The sequence below is a fragment of the Erinaceus europaeus genome, chromosome 1, assembly GCF_950295315.1.
Source record: "Erinaceus europaeus chromosome 1, mEriEur2.1, whole genome shotgun sequence".
NCBI lineage: Eukaryota > Metazoa > Chordata > Mammalia > Eulipotyphla > Erinaceidae > Erinaceus > Erinaceus europaeus.
The window spans coordinates 157,199,794-157,220,374 of NC_080162.1; the positions used below are offsets into that span (position 1 = coordinate 157,199,794).

A 20,581-nucleotide genomic window follows, 5' to 3' on the forward strand; every position below is an offset into this window, starting at 1 on the left:
GTTTCTTTTTTTCTTTTCTTTTTTTAAAAATATTTTATTTATTTATTCCCTTTTGTTGCCCTTGTTGTTTTATTGTTGTAGTTATTATTGTTGTCGTAGTTGTTGGAGAGAGGTGGGGAAGAAAGAGAGGGGGAGAGAAAGATAGACACCTGCAGACCTACTTCACCGCTTGTGAAGCAACTCCCCTGCAGGTGGGGAGTCAGGGCTCAAACCGGGATCCTCATGCCGGTCCTTGTGCTTTGCGCCACCTGTGCTTAACCTGCTGTGCTACAGCCCGACTCCCTCTTTTTCTTTTTCTTTTTCTTTAAACTTTTATTTTACCAGAGCACTGCTCAGCTCTTGTTTATGGTGGTGTGGGTGAATTGAACCTGAGATCTTAGAGCCTCAGGCATGAAAGCCTCTGCGTAACCATTATGCTATCTATTCCACCCCTGCAGGTTTCTTTTATGGTGGCAAAAGACACAGAAAAGCACAAAAACAAGCTGCAGTATTTTATGGAGCAATTCTATGGAATCATCAGGAATGTGGACGCAAACAGCAAGGATTTATCCATTGCAATTCGTGGATATGGACTTTTTGCAGGAGTATGGTTCATTAACTTGCTCATCTGACTTCATTTGAGTGTCTAAAGTGATACCATTGCAGATTTGAGTGGCACCTTGCTCTTGTACAATACTCGTGGTACTTGCTTTGTTGTTAAATTGTTTTTTCAGTACCTGCTAAGTACTAAGAGTTTGTATATATGTTAGCTCAAGTCCTCATAACTCTGTAGCTGTTAGAGGCTAGTGAGATAGCTCACCTGGGAGGCTATCTCCTTTACTATGTACAGGACCCAGGTTTCAGCCCCTGATATACCACATGGGTGAACAATGGCATTGTGATGCTGTGTGATTCTCTCCCTCTGCTCTAGCTTTTCTCTGAAAGTTTTGGCCTAGAATAGTGAAAGTTTTGGCCTAGAGTAGTGAAGCCCTGGCAATGACAACAAAAACAAATAAACAAAAACTCTTAACATATGAGGAAATTGACACCCAGAGGAGTCTCCATTGTCAGAGGACACATATTTAGTACTGATAGAATGAAGACATAAGTTCAAGTCTGAAGATTTGAAACATGCTGTTTTCTTAGACTGCTGCATTGCTTTCTAAAGTTAAGATTGTATTTGAGTCACTCAAAAGTTTTAGGCAGAGATGTTCTTGTGACTGAAAAATATATGTTTCAGAACACTGAGTGTAACTGTAGACATTTCCCTCATAGTGGAATTCCACTTCACAGAAAAATTGCTTGCCACCTCCCTTTTACTCCCAATTCATTCCATCCCTGATACTTTCTCACTGTCAAAGGATCTCATCTTTCCCTTTAAATGTTCTTTATCTTTTTTTTTTTTTAATTATCTATTAGAGAGAGAAAAACACCAGAGCATCACTCTGGCAGATGCAATGCTATGGATTAGATTTGGGACTTCGTGCTTGAGACTCCCAACAGTCCATCTTCTGGGCTTTTTTTTAATCTTTTTTTTTTTCTTTTTGCGTCCAATATTATTGCTGGTGTCCTCGGTGCCTGCACTACAAATCCACTACTTCTAGAGGCCATTTTTTCCATTTTGTTGTTGTTGTTCTATTGTTACTGCTACTGCTGTTGTTGGATAGGACAGAGAGAAATCAAGAGAGGAGGGGGAGACGGGGAAGAGAAAGACACCTGCAGACCTGCTTCACCTTGTAAAGTGACCCCCCCCTCCTGCAGATGGGGAGCCAGGGGCTCAAACCGGGATCTTTACACTGGTCCTTGTGCTTAACCCACTGTGCCACCGACATTTTTATCTTTTTAATTTTCAAATCTTTAGTTCTCCATCTCCACTTTTCTGACTCCTTGATGGAAAGTGAAGGCAGAAGAAATGGTGTATGAGAAGTCTCAGATGCTGAAGGAAAGTTTAGGCTCTTAAACTTTATACAGTAACTGCAGTCTGTTTAGTGTAGATCAATATATTCACAGTGTAGCTAGAGCTTGGAAGATAAGGTGGAGGGAGAGGGCTCTGGAAAGAAAAGCTAGGAAGCGTAGTCTGGGAGGTGGTACTGTTGATAAAGCACTGGGCTCTCAAGCATGAGGTCCTGAGTTCATTCACTGGCAGCACATGTACCACAGTGATGCCTGGTTCTCTCCTCCTATCTTTCTCAGAAAGAGAAAGAAAAGGAAGGAAGGAAGGAAAGAATGAAGGAAGGAAGGAAAGAAAGAATTAGGAAGCCAGGAGATAGCTTGGCCAGTAGAGTGCACACACTACCTTTTGTGAGGACCCATCAGAGCATCATGCAGAGCGGAAGCTTCATGAGTAGTGGAACAATGTTGTATTCATTCTCCTTATCTTTTTCTTTCTCCTCCCATTTCTCACCCTCCAACTAGGGGGAAAAAAGGTTGCTGAGAATGCTGGAATTGTACTAGCATAAAGCCCAAGTAAAATCCTGGTGGCAAAAAAAAAAAGGAAACAAATGAAAAGATAAACTGGTTAGGTCCCTGGTGGTGGGGGGGGGGTTGAATAGACCTAGATCTTTGAAAAACTTGAGGCAGGGAAGCAGCATTGCTACTTTGTGAATTGTAAGGTGGCTCTGGTCATGGGGTACAGCATGGTAGAGTAACCTAGTCCGACTTCATGTTGAGTTCTCAGTCTCTTCCTCTCAGCAGTTAGCCTGGTGGGTGCAGGGACTGTGTCTAATTTGTCTTTGATCCTTGCTTTCAAGACACTGCCTAGAATATAGTTAACTCTCAGTTGATGTTTTGTGTATGAGAAAATATTTAGTATAGCTGAAGATTATTTTAAAGCCTCATTATAAGACATACTGTATCCTTTAAATTTTTTTTTTTCTGCCTCCAGGGTTTTTGCTGGGGCTCGGTGCCCACACCACAAATCCACTGCTCCTGGAGGCCATTTTTTCCCACTTTTGTTGCCCTTGTTTTTCATTGTTGTAGTTATTATTGTTGTGGTTATTGATGTCGTCATTGTTATATAGGACAGAGAGAAATGGAGAGAGGAGTGGAAGACGGGGAGAGAAAGATAGACACCTGCAGACCTGGTTCACCATCTGTGAAGCGACTCAACTGCAGATGGGGAGCTGGAGGCTCAAACTGGGATCCTTACGCTGGTCCTTGTGTTTTGTGCTACATGTGCTTAACCTGCTGCACTACAGCCTGACTCCCTAAGATTTTTTAAATCTGTTCATTACAGGGTAGAGACAAAGAAATTGAGAGGGGTGGGGGAGATATAGGAGAGAGACTGAGAGACACCTGCAGCTCTGCTTCACCACTTGTGATGCTTTCTCCCTGCAGATGGGGACCAGTGGCTTGAACCTGGGTCCTTATGCACTGTAATGTGTGTGCCTAACCAGTGCACCACCTCCTGGCTCCTAAGACTATATTCTCTTTCTCCCTTTCTCTCTCTTTCTCTCTCTTAACAGAGCTCTGAGTAGCTCTGATTAATGGTGGAAAAGGTGGGGGGGGTTTGAACCTGGGACTTCAGAGCCTCAGGCAAGTCTCTATACTCCATTGAGAAGTTTGTTAGTATGAATTTGATAATCACACAGCTTGACATATCTCTATGTTAAGTTGCAGGGATTAATAAAAGCTTTTGTCTTCTCTTCCCTAAAGCCTTGCAAAGTCATCAATGCCACGGACGTCGACTTCATGTACATAGAGCTCATTCAGCGCTGCAAGCAGCTATTCCTCATGCAGACAGATGCTGCTGAGGACCATGCTTACCACATGCCCAGTTTCCTGCAGTCCATCGCAAGTGTTCTGTTTTACCTTGACACTGTAAGTGAGACACAGTCTCTGTCAGTATTGAGCCTCAGTTCTTCGGATGCTCTAATGAAGCCATATAAGTTGTGTACCTTCTAGTGCAGAATTCATTATGACCAAGTATAAGCAGTATTTTGTGGCAAGAGAATTACTGTTCTGAAATGAGTTTTTGTTGCCCAAAGCAAGAAAAATTATTTGCTACTCTTTCTGTAGCTTAGACTAGAATTGTCCTCAGATGTCCTTCAGACTTCCATGCTGATTTTTTTTTCCAAATCATTTTAATAGGGGAATAGTGCATTATGGTATAGTTGACACATCTCCTCATGATAGGTATATGCAAAACAGTCTTCACCTCAGCTAACGTCTGTCCTTCCATCATGCACTGGGATTCCAGTCCCTCTCCGCCCCTTTTCTATCCATTTCTCTCCTAGAATTCTTTGTTTCATTATTGTTATGTGTAAGTACTAGCAAAGTAGCTCACTTGGGTAGTGTACTGCTTTCTTACTTGTGTGACCCAGGTTCGAGCCTATGCCCATTGCATTGAAGGAAGCTTCAGTGCAGTGGTTTCTTTCCCTCTCAACCTCTGCTTCACACTTTCTCTTTCTTTTTTCTTTTTTATATTTATTTATTTTCCCTTTTGTTGCCCTTGTTGTTCTAGTTATTATTATTGTTGTTATTGATGTCGTCATTAGATAGGACAGAGAGAAATGGAGAGAGGAGGGGAAGAAAAAGACATCTGTAGACCTGCTTCACTGCCTGTGAAGCCACTCCCCTGCAGGTGGGGAGCCGTGGTCTTGAACCGGGATCCTTGCACCGGTCCTTGCGCTTTGCACCACATGTGTTAAACCCGCTGTGCTACCGCCAGACTCCCCTCTTTCTTTTTTTTTAACTACCATCAGAGTTATTGTTGGAGCATGGTTCTTGCATGAGGAGTCTACCACTTCTAGAAGCCATTTAATTTTTTTAAGGTTTTTTTTTTTTTTTAAATGTATTTATTTTTCCTTTTATTGTCCTTATTTTTTATTGTTGTTGTAGTTATTATTGCTATTGTTATTGATGTTGTCATTGTTAGATAGGACAAAGAAACGGAGAGAGAAGGGGAAGACGGGGAGAGATGGATAAGACACCTGCAGACCTGCTTCACCACCTGTAAAGTGACTCCCCTGCAGGTGGGGAGCCGGGGGCTCAAACCAGGATCCTTTTGCTGGTCCTTGCACTTTGTGCTATGTGTACTTAACCCACTGTGCTACCAGCCGACTCCCAAAGGTTTTTATTATTATTATTATTTTTATTTATTTGATAGAGACAGCCAGAGATTGAGAGCGAAGGGAGAGATCAAGAGGGAGAGAGATAGACACCTGCAGCCCTGATTCATCACTTGCAAAGCTTTCCCCCTGCAGGTGGGGGACTGGGACTTGAACCTGGGTCCCTACGCACTGTAACATGTACGCTTAACCAGGTGCTCCACCACCTAGCCCTGCCATTTAATTTTTTAAACTTAATTAAATTGTGTTTTAATAGAGCCAGAGAAATAGGGAGGAAATTGGGAGACAGAGAGACAGCTGTAGCACTGCTCCACTGCTGATGAAGCTTTCCCTCTGCAGGCAGGGACTGAAGGTTTAAAGCCAGTGCTTGCATATGGTAATGTGTGCATTGCACCACTACCCAGCCCCCATCTCACTCTTTCTGTTTGAAAAAATCAGCTCAGAGGAGAAACGCCCTGGAAATGAAAATTAAAAAAAAAAAAGTTAATCTGAAGAGATTAGATGACAAGCTACATTTTTCATTTAGCTAATAACTGCTTGAGTTGTAATTACTTAGTATATGTGTATTATCCCTGCATTGTTTACTCCCCCCACCCCTTAACTTTTTAGTCTGTTCTCTATTTCCGGCAGGTCCCAGAGGTGTATACTCCAGTTCTGGAACATCTCATGGTGGTGCAGATAGACACTTTCCCACAGTACAGCCCAAAAATGCAGTCGATGTGTTGTAGAGCCATAGTGAAAGTTTTCCTGGCTTTAGCAGAAAAAGGACCAGTTCTTTGGAATTGTATTAGTACCATAGGTAAGTCTGGGATTTTGGTTTTGTTTTCATGATGATGAATGAACATAGATTGCATGTTTCATATGAACATCTGATTGTTATATTCAAGTGTATGCTTTTAATTAATAATTTTGTTTTTTAAGTAACCTTTATTTACAAGCCTAGAAATTTTTCAGTGTAATTTTTTACCTCTTCAAAATGGAAGGGCACACCTTGCCCCTAACCAAAGCAACAATACTCCTCCCCAGAAGTCTACTAGATCCCCCCTTCTTTGGAGCCCCACCCCACAATCAGTGTGAGCAGCCTTGAGATTGGTTGCTTTATTAATGAGAGATAGCCAGAGCATCACTCTGGCACATAATACTGGAAGTTGAACTCAGGACCGCAGTGCTTGTCAGTCCAGTGCCTTAGCCACGGCACAACCCCCCAGTCAGCTGACTTTTTTCAGCCATCAAGAAACAGGGAAAGAAAGAATGTCATAGGGGTGGTAGCGCACGTGGCGCCAAGCGCAAGGACCAGAGTAAGGATCCCGGTTTGAGCCCCCGGCTCCCTGCCTGCAGAGGAGTCGCTTCATAGGCAGTGAAGCAGGTCTGCAGGTGTCTATCTTCTTTTCACCTGTCTTCCCCTCCTCTCTCCATTTCTCTCTGTCCTGTCCAACAACGAATGACATCAACAACATTAATAACCACAACAGGTCTACAACAACAAGGGCAACAAAAGGGGGAAAGAATGGCCTCCAGGAGCAGTGAATTTGTGGTGCAGGCACTGAGCCCCAGCAATAACCCTGGAGGCAAAAAAAGAAAAAAAAATGCCGTAGTACTGAAAGTTCCCTCAATGTGCTAGGGACTGGGCTGAAACATGGACTTTGCACTTGAAGAAATAGGCATACTCCCAGATGAGCTATCTCACTGGCTTCCCTTGCATCTTAATAGTCTAAACTTTCAAGTAGGACAAATTGACAAAATGGGGGTAAAAATCAGTTATTAAGGAGAGAGAACCAGAGCATCATTCTGGTACGTGCGATACCAGAGTTCGAACTGGCAAACTCATGCCTAAGAGTCTAGCACTTTATTCACTGTTCTGCCTCCTAGGATACACAAACTAAAAATTTTGATGGGTGAAATTATGGTTGCAGAATGGATGCTGTTTTCTGTTGAGTATTTAGTTGTGTTTTTTATTGTTTTTTCCTCTCATTTTTATAGTGCATCAAGGTTTAATCAGGATATGTTCGAAGCCAGTGATTCTTCAAAAGGTAAAATTTGAACTGTAGCTTGTATCAAGAGAAATGTGGGACATAATAACTCTGTTTTTTTAATGTGAATTATTTTTTTATGTTGTTATGTACACATTTTATGAAGAGAATATTTTCTCTGGGGTTGGGTGGTGGCTCATCTGGCAAAGCACATGTGTTACAATGTGCTAGGACCTGGGTTCAAGCCCTTGGTCGCCACCTGCAGGGGAGAAGCATCAGAAACAGTGCTGCAGGTGTCTCTTTCTGCCTTCCCCCTCCCCTTTCAATGTCTCTGTCTCTGTCTAGTATATAAAATAAAATAAAAAGCAATCTACTTTAAAAAAGAAATATTCTTTCTCTCATGAGACTCTAGGACTTAAGTAAATCATAGGAGACATATTTGGTTCCTAGAAGCTAGAGATTGTGGAATGAGATGAAAGACTAAGCTATGTAAAACAGGAGGTAATTTTTTTCTTCTTTTTTAAAATATTTATTCCCTTTTGTTGCCCTTGTTGTTTTATTGTTGTAGATATTATTGATGTCGTCGTTGTTAGATAGGACAGAGAGAAATGGAGAGAGGAGGGAAAGACGGGGGGAAGAGAAAGATAAACACCTGCAGACTTGCAGACCTGCTTCACCGCTTGTGAAGCGACTCCCCTGCAGGTGGGGAGTCAGGGGCTCGAACCAGGATCCTTACACCAGGCCTTGCGCTTTGCGCCACTTGCACTTAACCTGCTGCGCTACCACCGGACTTCCAGAGGTAATTTTTTTAAAAAACATTTCATGAATGTTGGTCTTGAAATAATTGTGTATATATCACTATTTTTAGTCAGTTCAGAAAAAGTCAACCTTTTTTTTCATCTTGCCTTTCAGTATGCTGTCATGACATACTTTCTTCTTCAGTCAACTACTAGACATTGTTTTAGCTTAGAACATTTAGCTAGCATTAAGTTCTGGCAACAGTGCTTACTTTTTGACTCTACTAGTCAGTATTGGCTTGCTGTCTCCCTGCCCAGAGTGCTGAGACTGAATCTGAAGACACTCGTGCATCAGGGGAAGTCAGAACTGGCAAATGGAAAGTGCCCACATACAAAGACTATTTGGATCTATTTAGAAATCTCCTGAGCTGTGACCAGACAATGGTAAAAATGACAGTGTTAAAGTTATGACAGTGTTCTTTGTTAGTCTCCATAGTGTAAAGTTTTCTTTAGAGTTAATTTTTACTGCTTGCTTTGTTATATGTGATGTTAGACATCTCTTTGCAAGCTAAGTCCCTTAGACTATTTGAATAAAATAGACTAATTTGTATTTTCAGAGTGGCAGAATAATTCTATTGAAATAATAGCAAATACTTTTAATTTCACTTAAAGATAGATGTATTCTCTTTTAAGTGTGTTTGTCTACCTGTGTGTGTGTGTGTGTGTGTGTGTGTGTGTGTGTGTGTGTGTATATAAACACATAAGTACTTGATGTATATGTGTACAAGTACATACAGTAGTTGGGGATTGATAAGGATTCACGAAAGTTGTCTTACTGCTCTGTGCTTCGAAATACTTCATCCATGATTCCACGAACTCATCATCTGAGTGGAATGTGTTCTGGTAATTTAGTGTCTAGTGTTTCTAGCTTGAGAACTTCCACTAGATAGGTTAACCATCTGCACAGCAGCTTCAGTAGGATCTGAATGTGCATGCACATCTGACCGTATTTACTGATGGTGTACGATGGATGCTTTTTTACACAGAGTTTTGAAGTTTATTATTTGTCTTTATTTAAAGAATTCTCTCTTAGCGGATGAATCTTTTCCCTTTGTGAATTCCTCCCTTCAAAGTCTGAATCGTTTGCTATATGATGAATTTGTAAAATCTGTCTTGAAGATTGTGGATAAATTGGACCTTACACTAGAAAAACAGAATGTTGGACAACACGAGGTCAGAAAAAACTTTTGTTCAGAGTTTGGAAATTTCTGTCAGTAATCTCATTTTATTACAAGATCTTTTTTGCATATACATAACATCAGGGGAAAATAGCTCATTTGTATTGTAAGAAATTGCCTTATTCAGTATTAATCATCTTTAATAGTAATATGTCATTAATGCTTTCTTTTCATTTAAATAGCCTGCTGTGTAGAAAGCATTATCACCAAGTTGTTCAAAAATAATATACGTGTTTAATATGTTAAAGCAGTTTTGGATGGGGGAAGTTGCTTCCTAGCCTTTTTATTCATTCCTTGGCAGTTCAGAGTCGAGTCATAACTTTGCTTACAAGTGATTATTTATTTATTTATTTATTCATTGTAGTAAGATAGGGAAACCTGAGATGGCTCTTGTTTGTAGTTAAGGAAACTCCAAACCTTAGATACAAGGTGTTGAGTGTGTGTTGAAACAGTAGAATATAATCAAAAGGAAGAACATACCTTTTAATGTATAAAAAAGTTTTCCTGGCCTAGGTTATCGAGGAGTCACAGCTTAAAGTAGCCACCTATTCTGTCCTTTGTTAGCAGAACACTGTGGTAATGAGACTAGTATCAAAGGGCTTGCATTGTAATGAGAGTCTCTTGCATTTGAACCTGGTGAGTTGTCTCTTCCAGACAACTTGATGCTTGCTAGCGCTAGTGATAGGCACTTTTTTTGTTGTTGTTTTTTTGCCAGAGCACTGCTCAGCTCTGGTTTATGGTGGTGTGGGGGATTGAACCTGGGACTTCAGAGCCTCAGGCATGAGAGTCTGTTTGCATAACCATTGTGCTATTTACCCCCACTCGTGATAGGCATTTCTTCAACAAATAACTGACCAACTGAGTTCATGCTCTAAGGAAGAAATACTGAAAGTGAGAAATTCAGATGGGTTCTCAAGAGACAATATCAATAGCTTACTGATAGGTGAAAGCAGAGAGACTGGACACAGGCAATTACTACTGACTTCAGTAACATTCATAACAATAAGCTATTGATATTATAGCATCAGTAGACTCTAAATATGTACTGTAAGAATACAAAAAAAAAGTGTATAGTTTGAAAGCATGATAAACTCACAGAAGAATTATTAGATCCATGAACATATGCATATTTTCTCAAGTTAGATGAGAGAATTCCGGGATGAGAGGACAAATAAAGGGAATAGTAAAAGGCCATTTGTCAAATTAACGTTACTGTATTTGTATGCTTTCTCTTTTTTTAACTGAGTGACGCAAACACCAGAGTGTCTTATTGCTTATTGTGCTCTGTGTACATCTAAAACAATTTGATTTGAAAACTTCTCAAGTAGATCACACATTGCCGTATGTGAGAACCGGTTCAAGCCCTTAACCTCACCACATGGGAGCACCTCCATGGCAGTGCTATGATGTCTCTTCCTCTGTCTCTCTTCATCTTCCTGTCTCTTACCCTCAGTTTTTTTTTTTTATTTTGTCACCAGGGTTATTACTGGAGCTTGGCATGTATATAATGTTGCTAGCATTCCTGGTAACCTCCAGCCCCCCCCCCCCTTCCTTTTCTTTTAGAAACAGAAATAGAGGGAGTCAGGCGGTAGCGCAAAGCGCAAGGACCATCATTAGGATCCCGGGTCAAGCCCCCTCCCCACCTGCAGAGGAGTCGCTTCACAGGCAAACCCCTATAGGTAGGGAGCCCGGGGCTGGAACTGGGATCTTTATGCCTGTCCTTGCGCTTAGTAAAGTCTTTTTTTTTTTTTTTTTGCCTCCAGGGTTATTGCTGGGGCTTAGTGCCTGCACCATGAATCCACTGCTCCTGGAGGTCTTTTTCCCCCCCTTTTGTTCCCCTTGTTGTTGTAGCCTTGTTAGGGTTATTATTGTTGTTGTTGATATCTTATGCCGGTCCTTGCGCTTTGTGCCATGTGCACTTAACCCAGTGCGCTACCGCCTGACCCCCCGTAAAGTCTTTTTTAATATTTATTTATTTTCCCTTTTGTTGCCCCTTTTTTTTTTCATTGTTGTTGTGGTTGTTGTTGTTACTGATGTCGTCATTGTTGGATAGGACAGAGAGAAATGGAGAGAGTAGGGGAAGACAGAGAAGGGGAGAGAAAGACACCTGCAGACTTGCTTCACCTGCAGGTGGGGAGCCTGCAGGTGGGGAGCAGACCTATTTCACCACCTGTGAAGCGACTCCCCTGCAGGTGGGGAGCCGGGGATCCAACTGGGATCCTTAAGCCGGTCCTTGTGCTTCATACCACGTGTGCTTAACCCGCTGCTCTACCACCCGACTCCCATTATTAATAATTCTTCAACTGGGAGTCGGGCATTAGCGCAGCAGGTTAAGCAAGAACCAGTATAAGGATCCCAGTTCGAGCCCCACCTCCCCACCTGCAGGGGAGTCGCTTCACCAGCAGTGAAGCAGGTCTGCAGGTGTCTGTCTTTCTCTCCCTTTCTCTGTCTTCCCCTCCTCTCTCATTTTCTCTCTGTCCTATTCAACAACTACAACATCAGTAATAACAACAGTAATAACTACAACAATAAAACAACAAAGGCAACAAAAGGGAGTAAATAAATATTTTTTTTAAAAAGGTGTTTATTTAAAAAAATAATAGGGAAGTGGTAGCACAGCAGATTAAGTGCAGGTGGCGCAAAACACAAGGACCGGCATAAGGACCCCCGTTGGAGCCCCTGGCTCCCCACCTGCAGGGGAGTCGCTTCACAGGTGGTGAAGCAGGTCTGCAGGTGTCTATATTTCTCTCCCCCTCTCTGTCTTCCCATCCTCTCTCCATTTCTCTCTGTCCTATCCAACAACATCAGTAATAACTACAACAATAAAACAATAAGGGCAACAAGAGGGAATAAATTTAAAAAATTAATAATTCTTCAACTTCTGCATTTCTGTTTTGAAACCTCTAATTATTGCTACTTACATGTTGAAATTCTGCTTCTATCAAGGCATCATTGTTTGTTCCTCAAAGAAATGCGTAGTGGGGTTGGGCAGTGGCACCTGGTTGCGTGCACATATTATAATATGCAAGGACCCAGGTTCAAGCCCCTGGTCCCCATCTGCAGGGGGAAAACTTTGCAAGTGGTGAAGCAAGACTGCAGGTATCTTTCTGTCTCTTTCCCTCTCTATCTCTCCCTCCCCTCTTAATTTCTGGCTGGCTCTATCCAATAGTAAAGATAAAAAAGGAGGTCGAGCAGTAGCGAGTTGGTATAAGTGCACAAGACGCCAAGCGCAAGGACTGGTATAAGAATCCCTGTTTCAGTTTCTGGCTCCCCACCTGCAGGGGAGTCGCTTCACAGGCGGTGAAGCAAGTCTGCAGATGTCTATCTTTCTCTCCCCTTCTGTCTTCCCCTCCTCTCTTGATTTCTCTCTGTCCTATTCAACAACGATGACATCAGTAACAACAATAATAACTACAACAACAATAAAACAAGGGCAACAAAAGGGAAAAATTTAAATAAATATAAAAGACATTTAAAAATGCATAGTTAAGTATTTGGACCACTCTTTTCTCACTTGATTACTTCACTTCCCACGTATTCTTATATATAACATCTTCTGTGAGTTTCATCATTTTTATCAAACTACAGACCTTGACCATGAAATCAATAGGTCAGGTATTTGTTGAATGAATGTGTGATTGAATAATACTGTGTTTTGGTTAAAATTACAAATTTTTTATTACAAGCAGAAACTAGTTTTATTTTTAAAGATTTATTTATTTTTATTTTTATGAGTGAGAGAAAATGGGACACCAAAGCACTACTAAGATTTGATGTATATGATGTTGGGATTGAACTGTACCATTACTTTTCAAGGATGAACATGAGGCTGCAGGTGTTTGGGTGATTCCAACTTCAGACCCAGCTGCAAACTTGCATCCTGCTAAACCTAAAGATTTCTCAGCTTTCATTAACCTGGTGGAATTTTGCAGGTATTTAAAAAAAAAGAAAGGAAAAAAAAACTGATTATTTAAGAGTGAAATGACTGGTTCTTCTTGATTGTCATAAGGGAAAAAACATTTCTTCTGATGTAAGAAATGCAGTAGCAAAAGATTTAAAATCTCAGCTTGCTGGAGTTGGGCAGTAGCGCAGTGGGTTAAGTGCAGGTGGTGCAAAGCACAAGGACTGGTGTAAGGATCCCAGTTTGAGCCAACGGCTCCCCACCTGTAGGGGAGTCGCTTCACAGGCAGTGAAGCAGGTCTGCAGGCATCTTTCTCTCTCCTTCTCTTATCTTCCCCTCCTCTCTCCATTTCTCTCTGTCCTATCCAACCATGATGACATCAATAACTACAACAATAAAACAACAAGGGCAACAAAAGGGAATAAATAAATAATTTTTTAAAGGCTTAGCTTGTATGAATCTTTAAATACATGTATTCAAATATTAAATTTAGAATTTTTTTTTACATTCAAAAGATTCTTAGGTCAGAGAGAAAAAGGAACATAGATATAGTTGAAAATGTTATATGATAGCACTGTATACTTGTTTAATTATGTCTCTTGTAATTTCAAAGCCAAAAAAAAATTAGTCTAATAAGAGTTTCCACATTGAGCATTAATTTTTTTTTTTTTTTTATCAGAGTACTAAGCAACTCTGGCTTATGGTGGAGAGGGAGGTTGAACCTAGGGTTTCACATTTAATTTGTTTTTCAGAGAGATTCTTCCCGGGAAGCATGTGGAATATTTTGAGCCGTGGGTATACTCATTTGCATATGAATTAATCACACAGTCAACAAGGTTGCCTCTCATCAGTGGTTTCTACAAATTGCTTTCTGTTGCTTTGAGAAGTGCTAAGAAATTAAAATATTTTGAGGTAAGTGTTCTGAGAAGCCCTGTTTTTTAGTTGGAAGAGCCTGTTTTGATGCATTTAAAGTATGAGATTATAGCATATTAAAGTCTTCAACTCTGATTTTTCTATCTGTATTTTAAAAACTGATGGTGCAGGGACCAGGTGGCAGCATACTCACTACCATGTGCAAGGACATGATTTGAGCTCCTGCTGTCACCTGCAGTGAGGAAGTTTCAATAGTGATTTAAGCAAGGCCACAGGTGTCTCTCTTTCTCCCTCTGCCCTCTGAATTTCTTTATTTTTTTAATATTGCCTTCTGAATGTCTGTCTTATCAAATAACGTAGAAAAAAAAGGAAAAAATATCTACTGGGCATGGTGGATTTGTACTGCCAGCTTCAATCAAGCCCAAGCAATAACCCTCATGGACAAGTCCATGTTGAATGGAGGGAGGCCCATAAAAGTTAACTCATGAATTTCTGTTCTGATTTTAAGCATCTGTCTAATTGTTAGGTTAGCCAAGGTTATCAGAAATGTGGTTGACTGGCCAGCCGCACCTGTTTCCCTTGGGACCTCTTGTGCCACTGCATACTCACCTCAGAAAATGGGGGCAAGTTTTATCGGACTACTGACTACCACTCAGGTAGTCTGGGAGCTTGTAAAGTTTGAGGATAACTGCCTTACTGTACTAACTGCTCTGGTCAGTCATGAGCAACCCAACTGTATGATTAGAGGTGAGCAGGTCTCCTAATTCACAGGTGGTTGTAATGTAGAATAGGCAAGGTGGTAGGAATAGCATGTCAGACAATTGGCTGTTAGCCAGTCACCAGCTCCTCCTCTTTCTCACTGCCTCTGAAGTATTCTCAGAGCTGATTTACCTTCATTCTTCATAGGAAAGGCCTTAGCAGAAAGACAATAATAAAAAAAAAAAAACTGGCTGGGTGGTGGCACACCAGTTACAATGTGCCAGATTCAAGTTTCTAGTTTCCATCAGCAGGGAGAAGCTTTGTAAGTGGTAAAGCAGTGCTAGAGGTCTCCCCTCCCCCAATTTCTCTCTCTAAATTAAATGAGAATATTCAAAAAATAGTAACTAGGAAGTGCCAGATTAGGACATGGCATTACCTGACTGTTTCTCACTGTACCCTTTTATGATTTTATTCTACAGGGAGTTAGTCCAAAGAGTCAGAAGCAACCTCTCGAGAACCCAGAAAAATCTTCTTGCTTTGCTTTGTTTTTGAAATTCGGCAAAGAGGTAATTCCTCAGTGTTCTGTTAGCCAGTGTTATCTGTTTAAAAATGAAGTCTATGTTGAAAATATGATCACAAATCATATAATTAGTAATAATTGGTTTTAGGGCCCCCCCCCCCCCCCCACTCATCAGAGAACTGCTCAGCTCTGGTTTATGATGGTGCCAGGAATTAAACCTGGAGGCCTTCAGAACCTCAGGCAGGAAAGTCTTTTGCTTAACTGTTGTGCTATCTCCTGGGCCTATTACTTAATAATGGGTTTGCTTAATCCACACCTAGATTAGGGTCTTAAAAAACGCCCGACAGGGGACCGGGTGGTGGCGCACCTGGTTGAACACACATGTTACAGTGCTCAAGGACCCAATTTCGAGCCCCCAGTCCCCACCTGCAAGGGGAAAGCTTCACAAGGGCTAAAGCAGGTCTGCAGGCATCTCTCTCTGTCTCCCCTACCTTCTCGATTTCTGGCTGTCTCTGTCCAATAAATACAGATAATAAAATTTTTTTAAAAAAAACATTAACAGAAAAAAAACAGAAGAAATTATTGTTTCAAAAGTTCAGTGTTTTCTGAAAATAATTTGATTGGTTGATGATACCTCAAAATTAATCACTTTTACCTTTTCCACAGAATGGGGAATTAAGATCCTCAGCAAGTCTGCAGGAAAAGTCAATTAGTGTTTCATTTGTAAATGGATGTATCCATGTCAAATGAAAGGTGATTATTTTTTATAATTGAGGACAGGGTAAATATTTTTGGTTGATTTTTTTTTTTTAAGAACATTTATTTTATTTGGCAAGACAGAAATTGAGATGGGGAGACAGGGAAAGAGAAAGAAAGAAGAGGAATAAAGAAAGGAAGGAAGAAAGAGATAAAGAAAGACACACATTTGCAGCACTGCTTCTAAAGCTCCCCTCTGCAGATGGGAAGCAGGGACTTAAATCTGGTTTCTTGTGCATGTTGGTGTTTACACTCAACCAGGCCTGTTCCCCTAGTTGATTATTTTTTTTTGTATTTAAGAAAGGAGACATTAATAAAACCATAGGATAAGAAGGGTACAGTTCCACACAATTTCCACCACCCAATCTCCGTATCCCATCCCCTCCCCTGATAGCTTTCCCATTCTCTATCCCTCTGGGAGTATGGACCCAGGGTTGTTGTGGGTTGCAGAAGGTGGAATTTGCAATTGCTTCCCCGCTGAACATGGGCGTTGACTGGTTGATCCATACTCCCAGTCTGCCTCTCTCTTTCCCTAGTAGGGTGGGGCTCCGGGGAAGCAGGGCTCCAGGACACATTGATGGGGTCATCTGTCCAGGGAAGTCTGGTCGGCATCCGGGATCTGGTGGCTGGAAAGAGTTAACATACAAAGCCAAACAAATTGTTGAACAACCATGGACCTAAAGACTGGAATAGTGCAGATGAAGTGTTGGGGGGTATTCCCTGCAGGATCATGTGTACTTCTGCTTTCAGGTATATATTTTTCCCTAGTTTATGGGTACAGGTGAACGTATGCTCTATCTCAGGGGACCTGGACTATATCTAGGTTTGGGGACTTTATTGGGGAGTGGAACACCTGGAATGGAATTAGAGAATACTATGAAAGAAAAGGTCTCACCCCAGTGATGAAGCTGAAGGGTTGTTGTCCAGTCCCTTCAACGTGGGTTAACCTAGGAGAGGGAGTGAGGACAAGGAAAGAAGAGAGAGGGAAGGGGACAAGACATGCGAGAGAAATGAGACAAATCAAGATTCTGATCACGTCTGTTTATTAGCACCAAAGATGCTGTTTTTAAGGCCAGGGCAAGGGGGGAGTTAGCAGCTGGGGACTGTTGATTGAAATGGTGTGTTGTCATGGTAATCAGCCTTTATCTGGAAGGTCCTGGGTGATTCATGGGGAAGTGGAGTTGGGAGACAGGAACTTACCTTGTCTGTGAACAAAGACTCTTAAGTTGTAAAGAAGCAGGAACCTATCTTTTAAGCAAGGCCAGTCTGTGAACAAAGACTCTGTGGTCATGCCAATAGCAACCTTGAGGGCACATGTGGCTCCCCACAGGTTGTCATTCCACACCTGAAGTCTCTGGACACAGTCTGAAGTGAAGCATGTTGGGGTGGCACTCGCGTTGATTGGGTTGTGATCCGCGGATGCAATATTATTTGATTTGAATTAAGAGGAGCATGCAGGAAGGTGGGCCCCACCCTAAGCCCTAGTTGATTTTTATGTCATGACTTTACTTAGGTGCACAGCCCTGCCTTTTTGTTCTTTCTTGTTAAGGTATCGGTTAAAATGAAGCAATACAAAGATGAACTTCTCGCTTCCTGTTTGACCTTCATTCTGACTCTGCCACATGACATCGTTGAACTTGATGTGAAGGCCTACCTTCCTGCCTTGCAGGTAGGTATATTGTCTGGAGTAAACCCATTCTTTCATTCCTTGTTATAGTTCTTGGAAAACATGGCAATATTAAGGTCTTGGCATGACAGTCACAGCAGATGTTTATCCATCAGATAATCATGATTCAAGTTCTGATTCTGCCATTTTGTAGCTTTGAAATTTGAGTCATTTGCTAGGCCTCTCTGAAATTCCCTTACTAGTAAATGTAAGAATTAAACCTCTTTAGTAGGGCAGGGCGCTGGGGAAGCGGGGCTCCAGGACACATTGATGGGGTCATCTGCCCAGAGAAGTCCGGTTGACATCATGGTAGCATCTGGAACCTGGTGACTGAAAAAAGAGTCAACATATAAAGCCAAATAAATTGTTGACTAATCATGAACCTAAAGGCTACAATGGTTCAGATGATGAGTTGGTGGGGAGGGAGATCTCCATTTTGTAGATAGTTTGTAGGCCTATTTTAGTTATAGTCCTCCTAGAGGGATAAAGTATAGGAAAGCTATCAGGGGAGAGGATGGGATATGGAGTTCTTGTGGTGGGAATTGTGTGGAGTTGTACCCCTCTTATCCTGTGTTTTTTGTTTTCTTTTTATGAATAAAAATAAATAAATAAGTAATAATAAAAAGAATTAAGCCACATACATGCTGAAAGTCCACAGTATAACACCATACATGTAGGTCAGTGTTACTTGTTTTCTTAATAATTAGAGAACTAGTTAACATACTTAAGCAATGTTTGGTTTTAGGGCTGTAGACTTAGTCATGGGAGTCGGGCGGTAGCGCAGCGGGTTAAGCGCAGGTGGCGCAAAGCAAGGACTGGTTTAAGGATCCCAGTTCAAGCCCCCAGCTCCCCACCTGCAGGGGAGTCGCATCACAATCAGTGGAGCAGACCTGCAGGTGTCTTTCTCTCCCCCTCTCTGTCTTTCCTGCCTCTCTCCATTTCTCTCTGTCCTATCCAATAACAGTGACATCAATAATGACTACAACAATAAAACAACAAGGGCAACAAAAGGGAATAAATAAATAAATGTAAAAAAAAAAAAGGAGACTTACTTATTAGAAACCACATTTGGGGATTAAGTTCATACTAATACTTCTACTTCACTTTAGTTTTCTTTCTCTAATAATAACTTTATTCTTCAACCTAGCATTTGATGAATCCTCCATGCATTGCCCTCTTCACTCTACTTACACCTCCCCTCCCCCTGGCCTCACAAAGCTGTCCCAGCAAGTGAGTGTCTCTCTCTATTATTTTTCTCATTAGACCTTAAACTTCTCAGATCTCAGTTGACCTTGTTTGTATTACCCTGTAGATGGCTTTTAAATTGGGCCTGAGCTATACCCCACTGGCAGAAGCAGGTCTCAATGCCCTAGAAGAATGGTCAGTTTACATCTGCAAAAATGTGATTCAGCCTTATTATAAAGACATCCTACCCAGTCTTGATGGATATCTGAAAACTTCAGCCTTAACAGGTAAGGTTTAGAAAAATTGGAGATAATCTTAATTAAAATAGAAATGTGTATTACTGATAATAGAACTTCTGTAATTTGAACTCAACATTTTCATAATATGTACGACTTGTAATTTTATAATCTGCAGAAAGACTATTTAAAACCAAAACAATTGCTATTATTATTATTGCTTTAGGAAGTTATTTATTTAAACTTATTTAAGCTTACTTATTTAATTTAGATTAGGATTGTGATGTCTGTGTTTGGCCATATATTGTATTTTCCATATTGTTCATCAAAGAAAGAAGTGGTACCTAAGATTGACTTTTGTTTACTATTAACAGATGAAAACAAGAATAGCTTGCAGGTGCCAGCACTGTCTCGGGCTGCCCAGAAAGGATTTAATAAAGTTGTGCTAAAGCATCTGAAAAAGACAAAGACTATCCCATCAGTAAGGAATTCCTTGTGTTTTCTTTACCTTAAATATTACTTCAGAGATCAAATTCTAATATTTGTGAAAGTAAACTATTTCATTTCATGTCTTGATTATTTTTACTTAGAAGTTATGGTAAAAATATATACAAATAGCTTCAATATTTATTTAGCAATAAAAATGTGAACCTCAGGGGCTAGGTGGTAGCACAGTGGGTTAAGTGCATGTGCTGCGAAGCACAAGGACAGGTGGAAGGATTCTGGTTTGAGCCACTACCTAGCTCCTCACCTGCAGGAGGGTCGCTTCACAAGTGGAGAAGCAGGTCTGAGGGTGTCTGTCTTTCTTCCCCTCTCTGTCTTCTCCTCCTCTCAATTTCTGTCTTATCCAAGAACAACAATAGCAATAACAACTACAATGGCAACAAAAATGGGGAAAATGGCCTCCAGAAACAGTGGATTCAGTGTAGGCATCCAGCCGCAGCAATAACCCTGGAGGCCAAAAAAATAAAATAAAATAAAAGAACCTCATTGCTATTTGCTTTAATATTTTAATCTTGTTTTCTGATTTGTCTCTACCTTCAAATGTATTTTGGTAATAGTAAAAAATATCATTCCTCTTCAGTAAGTATAAAATACTGATACAGTGGTTATGTAAGCTTGATTAAATTACCAGTTAAATCTTCTTAAAATTTTTTATATTTATTTATTTTCCCGTTTGTTGCCCTTTTTTTTTATTGTTGTAATAGTTATTTTTGTTATTATTGATGTTGTTGTTGTCAGATAGGACAGAGAGAAATAGAGAGAGGAGGGGAAGACAGAGAGTGGGTGAGAAAGACCTGCAGACCTGCTTTACTGCCTATGAAGCAACTCCCCTGGAGGTGGGGAGCTGGGGCTTGAACCAGGATCCTTACTCCAGTCCTTGGCGTTTTGCACCACATGTGCTTAACCCGCTGCACTACTGCCCAGCTCCTACCAGTTAGATCTTAAACATGAATTTCTCAAATTCATGCCACTGTCTTTGGGTGATAATTTTTTTTTAAATTTTTAATTATTTATTTTCCCTTTTTTTGCCCTTGTCTTTTTATTGTTGCTATAGTTATTATTGTTGTTACTGATATCATCTTTGTTAGATAGACAGAAATTGAGAGAGGAGGGGAAGACGGGGAGAGAAAGATACCTGCAGACCTGCTTCACCGCCTGTGAAGGGCTTCCCCTGTAGGTGGGGAGCCGGGGCTCGAACCGGAATCCTTATGCCGGCCGGTCCTTGCGCTTTGCGCCATGTGCACTTAA

At 41.0% G+C, this 20,581-nt stretch overlaps 1 protein-coding gene and 1 long non-coding RNA gene across 2 annotated transcripts in view; one reads left to right on the forward strand and one right to left on the reverse strand.

Moving 5' to 3' along the window:
• LOC132540493 (uncharacterized) overlaps positions 1 to 20,581 on the reverse strand; it is a 1,042,170-nt gene that overhangs the window by 914,216 nt on the left and 107,373 nt on the right. The gene's annotated exons all lie outside the window — the stretch shown is intronic.
• The window catches only part of LOC132540487 (DNA-dependent protein kinase catalytic subunit-like), a 79,655-nt gene that overhangs the window by 19,985 nt on the left and 39,089 nt on the right, over positions 1 to 20,581 (forward strand). The window contains exons 11-22 of the mRNA XM_060198564.1: positions 438 to 584; positions 3,634 to 3,798; positions 5,679 to 5,847; positions 7,029 to 7,078; positions 8,074 to 8,199; positions 8,836 to 8,988; positions 12,810 to 12,925; positions 13,647 to 13,806; positions 14,946 to 15,032; positions 17,292 to 17,411; positions 18,721 to 18,880; positions 19,204 to 19,310. Coding sequence (XP_060054547.1) covers positions 438 to 584; positions 3,634 to 3,798; positions 5,679 to 5,847; positions 7,029 to 7,078; positions 8,074 to 8,199; positions 8,836 to 8,988; positions 12,810 to 12,925; positions 13,647 to 13,806; positions 14,946 to 15,032; positions 17,292 to 17,411; positions 18,721 to 18,880; positions 19,204 to 19,310 — 1,560 coding nt within the window. The remainder of the gene's footprint in view (positions 1 to 437; positions 585 to 3,633; positions 3,799 to 5,678; positions 5,848 to 7,028; positions 7,079 to 8,073; positions 8,200 to 8,835; positions 8,989 to 12,809; positions 12,926 to 13,646; positions 13,807 to 14,945; positions 15,033 to 17,291; positions 17,412 to 18,720; positions 18,881 to 19,203; positions 19,311 to 20,581) is intronic.